The following is a 12,967-nucleotide window of genomic DNA, read 5'->3' as shown; positions in this document are numbered from 1 at the left end:
GGAAGGAACCATACTTTTTATTTTATAGTCGATGAAATGAGATTTAAGATGTAGTTTGAGGTAATTATGTTTAAAATAAAATGTCCAAAAAGCAGAATGGAGATATGGGAATGAAAATGCCCCACAAAAAAAGTACTAGCAAGTGGGCATAAACCTCTCAACCAGCACAGCTTTTGTTAGTGATTTTATTTTTATTCTATCAACAAAATAACAGTAACATTGCTAAGAAACTTTAAAATGGTCAAAATAACAACTGACCACAGGGCTATTGCATGTCAACCCAAAATGTCTGCCGTTACGCTGCGCCCCTGCCAACAAGCATCGCGTTTCTTTCATTCACGCCATTTTGAAGGGCAGATATTCGTGAAGTCAATTCCATTCCATTCAAGACTGACAAATAATCTGACATGAAACGTTGCAAAAAGTTGAAAGTTTTGATTAACTTCATTAGCAATTGGCGCATTTGGAGACGGCAAAAAATAAGTCGGCCATTTTGTCGGCCAACTTATATCTAAAGAACATTTTCCTTTCATAATGCAAAAAAGTTGGATATGACAAAATGCGAAATAAAAAAAAGTATACGAAAGAAAGAATAATATAAGCAGTATTTAATAATTATCTTAATTATTTCATGTTGTATATCTCCACTAAGGGTTCACTATTCACCTGCTGGTCTAACAAGATGCTAATGCACCTTGGGAACATGAACGCCATTTTAAAAAATGAAAATATATTTGAAACGAAAACGTGAATACGTAGACAAAATTATGCAGTAATTTTTTGAAACTTTTTCCGAATAAGTACAAAAGACAACGAAAAGCAAAGAATAAGAATAACTACATACCTCGATCGAAAAAACAGTAGCCATTCAAATAAAAATCTCGGAACATATCTCGATACTGCATTTTTTCTCAAGGAGCTTATCCACCAAAAAAATCCTGACGTGAGCATGCGTGTAATTATTATCGTGATAATATAAGGTGGCCTAACATTTCTTAAGTCACAATGAATCGAAAAGTATCTTTCATTTAGAATCACATTTCATTTTTTTGTAAAATACATGTCTATCTGCTGCCATGACAACAAGAAAAGGTGACTCCTGAAAACACAAACAAGTTTTTGTTGGCCATTAACCCATAAAAAAATCAAGATGGCGGTGATTTACTCCCACAAAAAAAGTCTCGCTCTGGCAAAGTTGGAAATTCGAGATGATGTTGCAGTAACTTAGAAACATCTTCGCGTTTGCGCAATAAAATTATCCATTAGGTTGTTGAAGATCAAGAAGCTTACTGCAGTAGGAATAATAACACATAATAATCCATGTCTACAAATTTTATGCAACACTGGAAAGAAAAGAAACTAGGTCAATAACTAAAACATAGACCCGTGCCATGGAAACTTGAGGAAAATGGCAGAATTCAGAAAAAGAGGATAAAAACATTAAAACGTATCATTAAACAATGACGCAGATGCTTAAGAATGGTGAACGTACGTATTCCTCGCGACAGAAGTGATACAAAATGGGGTAACAACATGGTCAAACAACTTTTGATTGGAAGATTACTATCGATTCAAGGTCTCCGACATGTGTTCTGACGAATTTGTTTCTCTGTCTGGGGGCAGGTTGATTACAAAGCGTCTTTGTCTATTTACATACCTGTGAAATACATCAAAAGAGAAGAGGCAGGACTGTACTTTTTTATCCATGTTGAATGGTGCATGTTTTCAGTTGTTAAATTCCAAAAACATTCATAAAAACACCATTGCACATGCGCATTTACAAACAGATCGGGATGAATTCAGCTCTTATTTCTTTTCAGTCTATGATTAACAAAAGATGAAATTACAAGCTTTTTACTCCCTACTTTGACTTATGACATGGAAAAATGCATACATAAAATGCAGTTGCAGATTAATGCACTTGGTTGACAACCCATATTTTACCATTTTAACTGCGTCATGCCGAGATGCACCTTTTATGCAACTTTATAAAGTATTGACAATAAAAGCAATAGCATTATGTATGTTTTATTATTTCTATAAACATGTATTAATTCTAGGTCTTCCTGATTGAGTCTAATTTCATCATTTCTGAATTAACTTGACTGCAAAACTCAGCCCCCTAAGTGCAAAAAATGTGTGGTCCACTGCTCAATTAAAACCAAACACAAAGGCTCATAGGGTAAAAAATTGATGTTTTATACCTTTAAATGCATAAAAAATAATATGCATTAGCATGAAGTTGTCATTACAATATATGCGCCAACATATTTCCGCCCAATTTACATTCTTGATGCAGCAAATGACACAACCATTTTAAACTCTTTTTGACAATTCAAGCTTCTCAGTGCATCAGACTATGGGGTGTTTCATGCACTTGAATAGAACAGGGTTGCACTTTGTTTTGTGAAGAATAATAACTTTTTTTACGATGGGGTTGCACCATCTCACATAAAATTACAATGTAAGAACAAAAAAGGATTTTCTTACCTCGTTCGACAAAAAATTTCACAAAGGATGGTGGGATATTTTGTCTCCAGTAATTTCCCAACATTGCTCTAATCTAGTTCAATATGCACGACAAGTCAATAGCATTTCAAAATATTACTAACTATACAATATATTGTTAATGTAGGTAACAGACTTTAAAAACAGGTGACTTAAACAAATTGCATTTAAATGCATATCACTAAATTTTATATTGATTTATGCAGCATCCATTAAAGTTTTGTTGTTAATGAGTGACTGCTGGGAAAATACTGAAAAATGATAATTTCGTTTTTTTTTCAAATTTACATTGCTACAGTTGTCAATATAAAGACGACAACATACTGGGGGTAAAGCAAGGGGTTGAAAATCTTCGATCACATTACAAATACTGGTACTACCGGTCTTGTTTTATCCTATATCATTTTAACTCTGATGAACCAAGAAACATACAAATGAATTTCCTTAAAATCAAAAAATATTACTGCTATTTCAACCATATCTAAAAAAACATTGATCACAAATACATTTTATCCTATTACCCCTTTAAAACACTCTATACTGGGACCCAGACTAAAACTGAAGTCCTTTGAATATTAATAAAACTTCCTTATGTGACATTTTTTTAGCACTGATTCATGAAGTACGGATACACCATGCACCATGGATCTCAGACCTTTGAATTCATTTACTATTCATACCAAGCTATAAAAAGTACCATATTACTTCTGAAGGAAAATTACTTTTTCTTTCCTGTTTTTGGCTTACATAATGTATTTGCTTACATTATATATTGATATATTCTTTGAATTTTCTCTTTTCTGGAATTATTTTTGTAAGTTACAGGACAAAAAGTTACAAAAAAATAAGAAGTAAAAGAAGTTATGAATTGCACAAGAGAATATAAGGGTTGGGGCAGGCTAAACCATGAACTAGCTATTCTCAATGGGACCAGTGCTTCAAGCTAGAAACCACATGGCTAAATTGGACAGTTCTATCAGGCCTTATACTATCTTTGAACCAAGAATTTTTTGTGAATTACTGATGGATATTACTTGATTTAAGACCTATATTAAAAATGAGACTTTCAGGTTAAACAGTCAGTATTCATTCTTCATTTTGAGACTATTTCCAAAAACATGAAACCAAGTGAACACCTTCAAACATTCAGGAAAAAAAATGGATATCATAATTAATTGTTTAATGAAAGAAAAAACTCATCGTAACAACAGCTATTTCAGCTAAAATGAAACTTTGCCATTCCTGAGTACTGCAAACTGTAAAATTTAGCAGCAGTTTTATTTTCACTATCTTCATGTAAGAGCTGTAATGTGAAAATAGAACTGTTGTGAATATTTTTTGAAGAACATTATATTATAAATAGGGGAAAGTCTACTAACTTAAAACTGCAGGAAAGTACACTGACCACAGAAGCTATGAAAAAAAAAAAAAAGACAGCACAAAACTTCACTGTAGTTTTAAGAGAAATCAGATGAAGATGATTAACACTTAGTAATAAGAATAGACAGCTATGGTTAAATACTACAGAAAGAAAGGATATTGGATTTGAAGGTTACAATAACATTTATAGTTGTGTGGAAATACATCTCTGTATATAAACATACCTGAAATGTTTTTTTTAATATATGTATCATTTAAAAACTCTTTGTAGTAATAAAATCAAGTTTTTGTTCCCTTGGTCTCCTGATTTAAAACCTGTTGACCCCAGATGATCTCAATCAGAACAATACAGGAATGAAGTGAATGTGAAAGTCATCTATATACAAACCATGTCAGATCAATTAGTAGTGAAATTAGACTCCAGTTTTTTACATAATTTATAAATATTTTATTTTATTGAACTTGATAATGATATTCCTTTAAAAATGAAAAGTTTATTTTAATATTACTGCAACAGTTTTTTACCTAGCCCCTTAAAGGGCTTTGAACACCTTCTCCAGCCAAAAAAGAAAAAGATAAAACCCTGTAGCTGCCCAGTGTTGCACAGAAATAGCAATTAGATCAGACTCAATACCCTCATTTACTAACAACAGATACAATAAATATGATGACATCATTAAGTCTCAAACCAGGTGAGTTAGAAAAAAAAGCATTTACATAAAGACGACCATAAATAAGTTTAAATCATTATAACTGATTCTTATTAATCCAATAAAACTCTTTTAATTTTACCATAAAAATTATCCAATAACCAAAACAAAAAACAAAAAAAAACAGCATAATGCAAAACAAATAGTCATCTATTAAAATAGATATGTAAAAGAGTTAAGAATTTATGTATTCAGCCAAAACATTTAAAAAAAACTTGAACAGTGAAGTTCAATAATTTAGAAGCTTTAATAGGTAGTGGAACTTTAGTAGTTTAAAACCAGGAAGATTATCTTCATAAACAAATTCACAAATTTTCATCCAACTTTTTTCAAATTTATGGAATGTGTGAACAAATTTTGTTTTAATTTTTTATCAATTGATGTGAAAAATGCTTTCAATTTGAATAGAAATTGACCAAAATTGGGGAAAAAAATCAAAATAAAATTTTTTGGGGAGAGTAAAAAATTGACTAGGAAGGGAAGAGAATCTAGGATAGGCCTTAACATAAATCTTTGGGTTAAAAAGTATGCATGAATAAGCTAGAAAAAATGCAAAAAATTGCTTATGAGTTCCTTGGTAATAGATGCAGTGAAACCTAATTTAACCAATTACTAGTTTACATAGTACAATTACCAGAAATTTATTGAACCAACTACATTTCAACTTAACCAATGTAGTTTACAGATATCATATAATGAGAATGGATATGGTGAATAAGTCATAGAGATAACAACCCCACAGAGGGAAAAAAATCAGATATACAGAGGCAAGAAAATCCTGAAAAAAAGGCAGCAGGATTAAAGTACCTTGGCGTGATCACAACCCTTCCCCATTTTAAATCTGACCACTGTGGAAATAAATATTACACATTTAAACATATTAAAAAGTCTAGCTTCGGGAAGCACACTGACAGCAATAAGTGCAGGCAGTGTTGCCATAGATGTCACAACTGTATGAGTTTGAGTCCTATGGAGGACTTTGTGCAGGTTTATGTATACCCCTTAAGTTTCACAGAAATGCTGCAAATCATTGATGAGGACTTGCGGACAATGCATGAGACCAAGTTTTGCTGAAAAAAAAATGCCAAGGTTCAACAACCATCATTTCTACACTTAATGTTCAAACATAATTCCTGACAGTTAATCTATTTCCTTGTGGTTATATATCATCAAACAAAGTTTCATAACAATGCTTCAAGATGCTTAGAAAACAGTTTGGACAGACTGACGGATGGATGGACTGACAGGGTGAAATCTATATACATCTTGAGGGTATTAAAACAAGTTTATAAATTTCAATTGTGAGATCATGCAACATTTGTTTGCAGGTTAAAAGGTAATTTATTCATACGAAATCAAGGTGTTGAAATATTAGGACTTACCATGCATATAAGAGGAGTAGGGTTGATATAAGGAAAAATATGCCCCATCCTCACTATAATGAAATATCTCATCCACATTTCTTTCCTTGCTCAAATATTCAGGGTACAGCTGGTGACTTGACAGAAACATAGTTCTATTTAAAGGGAATTCAGTTTTCTGTCCAAAAAATCAAGATGTTCTTTCAACCTTTACTAAGAATTCCAAACTCCAAACTCTACATGTCTGTTTAAACTCTTTAAAAGAACAGCTGAAGTTCTTCCCAACTCTCCCCTATAGCTGAACTCAACATTCAAAAGTTATCTTAATCTAAATTTTGTGTTAGTTTCACACCTTAAGCTTTGTACAGAATGATAATACACATAATCCTATATCATCCATATTAATAATTTTCCTACTTTAAGGTGCTAATCGATTTGTTCTGTAATAGCACTTTTAATTTAAATAGTTCTTAAACTGCCCAAGAGGTATCAACGGGATGCTCTATATGACTTTCACACAAAACTGGAAGCAACATCAAATCAGCTCTCAACTTTTCATCACCACAACTAATGATAAAAAGAGGACAATAATGACCCTACTTAGTCCTGACAAGAAAGGTCCATTCTGGCCAATACAGGCCCCAAATAAATGATAAAAAATTCCAAAAATCTTTTCCAGTACATCCAGTATCAATCAATGAATTACTTCCCCCAGATTTAAAATTTTTTACAGATTGAGAAAAAACTTGAGGGAGTTTCAAATACCATCAGTATTAACTATTTAAACATATACAAGTGGTGAAACAATTGATCCATTATCATGTTAAAACAAAACTTTATCTTCAACCATCCTTAGTCTGTACCAGGTTTTTCTATGTAACATATTTTGCCAAAGAATACCTAATGTAAGAGAGAACTCTTTGTTCACTGCTCCTATATAAAAAGGTCATTGACAGTCAAAATGGAACAAGAGGTGATGTAGACATGGGACATTTGCAGAAGAGCTAATAAACTTTGATTGATTGATTGTAGTTTAATGTCCAAAGGCAGATATTTCATGCATGCTTGACTAATTGAACAGACCCTGTTTTGTGCAGGTCTGAAATGCTGAGCTGGATCTTTATTGCACTAGTTCATAGAAGCAACAGTCCACAGGTGACATGCCACCCCATTTTGACTCCAAGCCAACTTAAAGTATCAACTTTGGTTTTTTTCACAGTCAACAGAATAGCACAAAAAATGGTACCGCAAAATTGATTTTGAACATCATAGTACGATTATCATTTTTAGAAACAATGAAAATTGATACCCGTTAATATGCACACTTGACAGAATACACAAAAATTAGCAGACATGAAAATTAATACAGTTACAGTAATATGAACATTATTGTGGGAAACTTTTAAATAGTAAAACATTTGTCATGTTATAGAAAGTCTAATGTTGTTTAAAAATCATCCACCCTGTTAGAAAATTTTGCTGAACTCATGCAACAAAGAGGAAAGAAAAGCTAAGGGCATCTTATTTTTCATAAATTTCTGTCTCCACCCCATGTGATACAATTTTATGGAGTTATTTTAATATTGTAGGTTTATTATGATCTTATGATCACTTCTGCATAGGAAAAACTTTAAAACAAAACCATGACAGACTGACAGACTAATAGGTTTTTACATAAGTCTATATTCCATCATTTGTTAAATGAAGCACAGCAGAACAAGTAGAAGGATGAAGAATTTTTCAAATGAGTGGTAGAATTACAACATGGTGTGGAATTAGAATAAAGGTCAAAGAGTAATTTGCATAAAATATGTGTTGTATTACAAGGTGCTGATTGACCATGTGCACCCTGAACATTCTGTTTTATAGTAATTAATTTGAATATAGTAACATAGATGTGGACCTGCAAAAAAACCAGTTCAATTAATTTATTCATAACTTTACAGGACTACTTTTACTAAATGTGTTGCCATTGGCTATTTTAGCAATGACAGTCATATGAACCTGGGTGTCATTCAGATTTTTCACCAAATTTGCTTGATCTTTACTAAGACTTAATCAGAGTATTAAACAACTTACCAAAATCATTGTTGTTATGGTGGTTCATATGTTTCCATTTGAAAATATCTGAAATAAAAGAGGTATTTAAGTAATGAAATAATTTAATTACAGGAAACTTAAGTAATACATTAACTAGATCAAACCAGATCTGAAGTGTCTTCACTTCGTAATGTAACCTTATTGCAACCTAGAACTTAAAACAAAGTTAACTATGTGATACCCCCAATCCCTAGAAACCATATAAAACCAAAAATGTCATTCTGATAGAATCACAAAATACATCATGCCATAGATGAGTCAAATTTTTCATTTCTTCCATTGCTTTCTTAACACAAATTCATTTTTCTAAAACTATTACAAAGCCATATGACCACCAATTCTCAGGATTTTTTTTCAAAGGAAAGTAAAAAAAATTGAACTTGTAATTTTTCATCAGCGGTTTTCGAAATACATAAATGCTTCAAAATTGGAAAAAAAACTCTACATATAAAAGTAAAGTTTAGACATCATGTTTTCCTCATGTGATTTTAGAGCTATATTTTAGGATGTCCCCACTCCCAACCACAGAAATAATATGGTGAAAATGATCTAAATTAGGAGATGTACAGATGTAGTAAAGATTCTGTATAAGCTACATTAGTGTATCCATCCGCACATGAAAACTGATTTCTTCAACATGTCACAGTTTACCTTTCCTCATTTGTCTACCCCAAACTTTACTTTTTATGAGCAACTCGGCAGGTGTTTCTAGAAAAACAGGGGACACTTACCCTACCGGTACACCTGGTCAGTGCTCCCAGTTTATAGTGGCGTCTGGGTTGCTCATTTGCTTTTGTTACTTTGTACATATGATTTTAGTTACTGTATGTTCTTTGTTGTGTATGTCTGTTTTTCCATTTTCCTGGATTACATTCTTTTGATTACCGCTATAACCTTGGTTCCCTTGAACCTTTTAAATACAATTCAGAGGATTTGTGGATAAGAGATAATTACTAGCTATATTCATAAAAGGCTGTCCCACATCTTGCTAAAGGCCTCCTCCCCCTAAAAAACCACAAAAATCTGAAAGAAGAGGTGCACCTCTCTGACATCTAATCAGTTTATTATAATAGTTTCCTTTCATTCATATTAGTGGTGAAATAGGGACAACAGAAGAGAACCCCCTCAAACAAAGAAGTACAGACACACCTTTTACTAAATATTCCCCCACTTTGCAAGCTTGAGGTATAATGAAGTTAGAATACAATTTTTTTCTAGTCCCAAATTAAATTGATGCAATGGCAGAAGCCTAGGCATGTTAAAGATGCATTTAAAATGGTAAAAGTTTTTCAAAACATGTTTTGATTTGAGAGGTTGTACTATACAACAAAGGAACCAAGGTTATAGTGGAAATTAAAAGAGTAATCCAGTGACAAAGACCAGACATGGAAAACAGAGATACAAAACAAAAAACATAAAGTAATTATAATACATACAAAGTAACAAAACTTTGCTAACAAATTGTGACGGACACACAGACATGGTCAAAAACATTTAGGTGCATGGGGTATGATAAAACCAAGCAACACATAAAAAGATGCTTGTTCCCATTTCTACTGAATTAAGTTTTATTTCAGTTATCAAACATCATACAAGACCATTTACTAGTCCAAAAATTTTGAAGATTTCAGATTTACAAATTATGATATCATATTTTCTTTCTGATATGCTTTCATAAATAATTTGTTTTTGGCACATAAACATTATCATCTATACACTTCAAATATTAGTGTAATTCAATTTTCATTGTCTTTATTTACAACTTGGCTCACTGGAGCATAAATGGCTCACCTGGTTCATTGTTCGCCTTTAAAAGGCAATAACCATAGCGCTTTCTGTAGATTATTTCGACAATTAAGTTTTTTTCCTTTCTATAAATGACATTTTTAACATTTAAGGGCAATTGCTTTAACAAAGTGGTCCTAAAATTTGACACCCAATGAGACATTTGAAAGACTTTTCATCTTAAAGATCATTTCATCAATTGAAAGTTATTCTACCTATTATAATTTTCAAGATATTGACTTAAAACTACAAAAGTATCTTTTTTTGGCTTTCAAGGGCAATAATTTTAACAAGGATTTATCCTATATCTTTAGCCAATTGGAGATATTTGTAGAGCTCATTAAGACTAAGAAGAAAAGTCAACTACAACTTTCTCTATCCCTCATAGTTTTTGAGATACACATTGAAATAAGTGATTATAAATAGGAATGGCAGCCATATTTTTAACAGATCAAAATTTTTGTGCTGGATACCTTAAGAAACATTCATGCCAACGTTCATTCTGACATGTAGTTTCAGAGAAGATGTTTGAAGAAAAGTTTATAGATGGTGAGTTAATAAGCTTAACATCCTCAAAGTACTCAACCAAACTGAAGAGAAACAATGACAAACTGATATCATGACTTGTCTGATAAGATAAAAGTAGGAACTAAAATAACAAGAGCCTCTAAAGAGTCAGAATCACTCACCAGATGAATATGAAGTTTTGTGGTCATATAATTTGATCATTTAAGCAAAAGGTTTAGAGAGTTCCCTTAACTTTCACAAATGAACTACCTCAGCAACATAAAGACAGGGATAGTGTCCAAAATGAATTTTCCAATAGGGATTAATTGGTAACTTTAGAGTGGCCATTTAAACCATTTAAGCCACACAAAAAGTGGATGGTTTGTGAAAAGCAAGGTTGTTATACCTATTAAGTTTCAAAATATTGGTACTTGAGATTTCAAAGGAGTAGAAATTTGAAAATTGGCCAGTCAGAAGCTTAAATAGCATCAGGCTGCAATCCTGTTAATCAAGTAGAACCAAGCTTTATCACATGTTAAAGTGATCCCTTTCATTATTTCTGCCAAGTTTAGTCACCACTGGCTGAGTAAAAATTGAGATATAGGCCAAAATGTGTTTCCTGATAGGATTACATTGGTGACTTTGAACGACAACAGCCACCTACTGTGCAACGTGAGCCATACAAAAACATGGATTGTATGTAGAGGGCAATGGAATCATTTGTAGAAGCATTTCTACCAAGTTTGGTTAAAATTGGTAAAGAGGATTTCATGATGTTGAGCAAATGTGAAAATATAGACCACGAAAAACACAGGACAGGACGAAAGACCCAAAGTGATGTCATAAGCCCAGTAGGACTTATGGTCCAGGTGAGCTAAAAAAAATATTTAAGTATGGTCGATCGCGGAAGAATTTTCCCGCTTTATTTGAATACGGTTGAATTATGAGTGATTAGTCTAACAAGGTATAAATGCAGTGCGCATGATTTTAAACGTATCGAGTAGGCCGGTGACCAAGTTCTGTGTAGGTACATTCAGGTGTAAAATTATATAGGTCTGTGGGATACTCAAGTATCCGGGTAAACAAGGCAGTGAATCATTCAATTGTCATGTTATACAGGTTTGTGGGATACTCAGGTATAGGGGAAACAAGGTGCTGGAACACTCAGATGTCAATAGGATACAGGACTTTGGAATACTCAGGTGCCAAGAGTGTACAGGACTTTGGAATACTCAGATGTCAAGAGTATACAGGACTTTGGAATACTCAGATGTCAAGAGTGTACAGGACTTTGGAATACTTAGGTGTCAAGAGTATACAGGACTTTGGAATACTCAGATGTCAAGAGTACACAGGACTTTGGAATACTCAGATGTCAAGAGTATACAGGACTTTCGAATACTCAGCTGTCAAGAGTACACAGGACTTTGGAATACTCAAGTGTCAAGAGTATATAGGACTTTATAATACTCAGGTTTCAAGAATATACAGGACTTTGGAATACTCAGGTTTCAGGAGTATACAGGACTTTGGAATACTCAGGACTGGTGTCAAGAATAACAGGATTTCGGAATACTCAGGTGTCAAGAGTATACAGGACTTTGGAATGCTCAGGTGTCAAGAATATACAGGATTTTGGAATACTCAGGTGTCAAGAATATACAGTACTTTGGAATTATCAGGTTTCAAGGGTATACAGGACTTTGGAATACTCAGGTGCCAAGAGTATACAGTATAGGGCAGGCAAGGTCAACTCAAAAGTAACACATGATTCTGGAAAAGTACACCTAACTTTGGCATAAACTAGAGTGAAGGTTGTCAAAGTACACATGACTCTTGCATAAACTAGGGTCAAAGTTGTCCTAGTTGTACTACAACCAGTTGGTCTTGTTTTTCAAGAATCACAATTGCTTCAAAGAATGTACATGCATCATAATTTTTCATAAAGATGGCATTAACACCTCAGGGAAATTCTTGTACTTTTAAGTAATGACTCCTGCAGAGCTGAGGCTAATAAAAGGCAGGTGTAAGATGACAAAAGTGGATATAACCATGCCCAGTATAGTTTTACATTAACTATGATTTGTTTTCTCATTATTTAAAAAGATGTGAGCTGTAAACAAATAAACATTTTGTATTTGTTAAAGATACAAAACTAGTAAAGATCCTTACTCAATTTTAGCAGCTAACTACCTGTCAGACTAAAATCAAGCTCTCTGAGTTTCTTAAGTCAAAGGTTAAATACCTATTGATTTCTCTGAGGATTTTGTTCTCTATCTCTAAGTGTTATTTCTTTTCATGATCATACAGCAATCAAAATCATATACAACATATGCCCCATCTATACCAAGCCACATACCAAGTTTTATAACATTGTTTCCATTGAGAGCAAAGATAATTTGGTATGACAAAAAGAGCGATTGACAAGGTATTTTGCAAAACAAGTGTGTAGGGAGGCTGCTGATGTAAAATAGTCAGTCCTAACAATGACGGACTATCAATTTTAACACAAAAATCTCAAGTCAAAAATGAATGTATTTTGTGCTTTCAAGTCTTGACAGATAGAATTTCAATAAGTAGGTACCATCTACAAAAGATGGCTACCTTCAAGGTGCT

General features: G+C 32.9%; 1 protein-coding gene across 7 annotated transcripts in view; it reads right to left on the bottom strand.

Moving 5' to 3' along the window:
• Positions 1-12,967, bottom strand: part of LOC148601892 (zinc finger protein rotund-like) — a 115,361-nt gene that overhangs the window by 30,792 nt on the left and 71,602 nt on the right. For 3 of the 7 annotated variants that reach the window (XM_088556618.1, XM_088556619.1, XM_088556624.1), the window contains one exon: positions 8,039-8,086. In XM_088556618.1, coding sequence (XP_088412744.1) covers positions 8,039-8,086 — 48 coding nt within the window. Of the gene's footprint in view, positions 1-844; positions 1,575-1,657; positions 1,923-2,204; positions 2,345-2,490; positions 2,570-8,038; positions 8,087-12,967 lie in introns of those variants that run through there. The other 4 variants (XM_088556621.1, XM_088556623.1, XM_088556620.1 and 1 more) reach the window with 4 other exon arrangements.

Source organism: Perna viridis, chromosome 12 (assembly GCF_037379345.1).
Source record: "Perna viridis isolate PV_CMFRI_1.1 ecotype Kerala chromosome 12, ASM3737934v1, whole genome shotgun sequence".
NCBI classification, from domain to species: domain Eukaryota; kingdom Metazoa; phylum Mollusca; class Bivalvia; order Mytilida; family Mytilidae; genus Perna; species Perna viridis.
The sequence above is the reverse complement of the archived record's forward strand: the minus strand, read 5'-3'. Positions and strand labels throughout refer to the sequence as shown.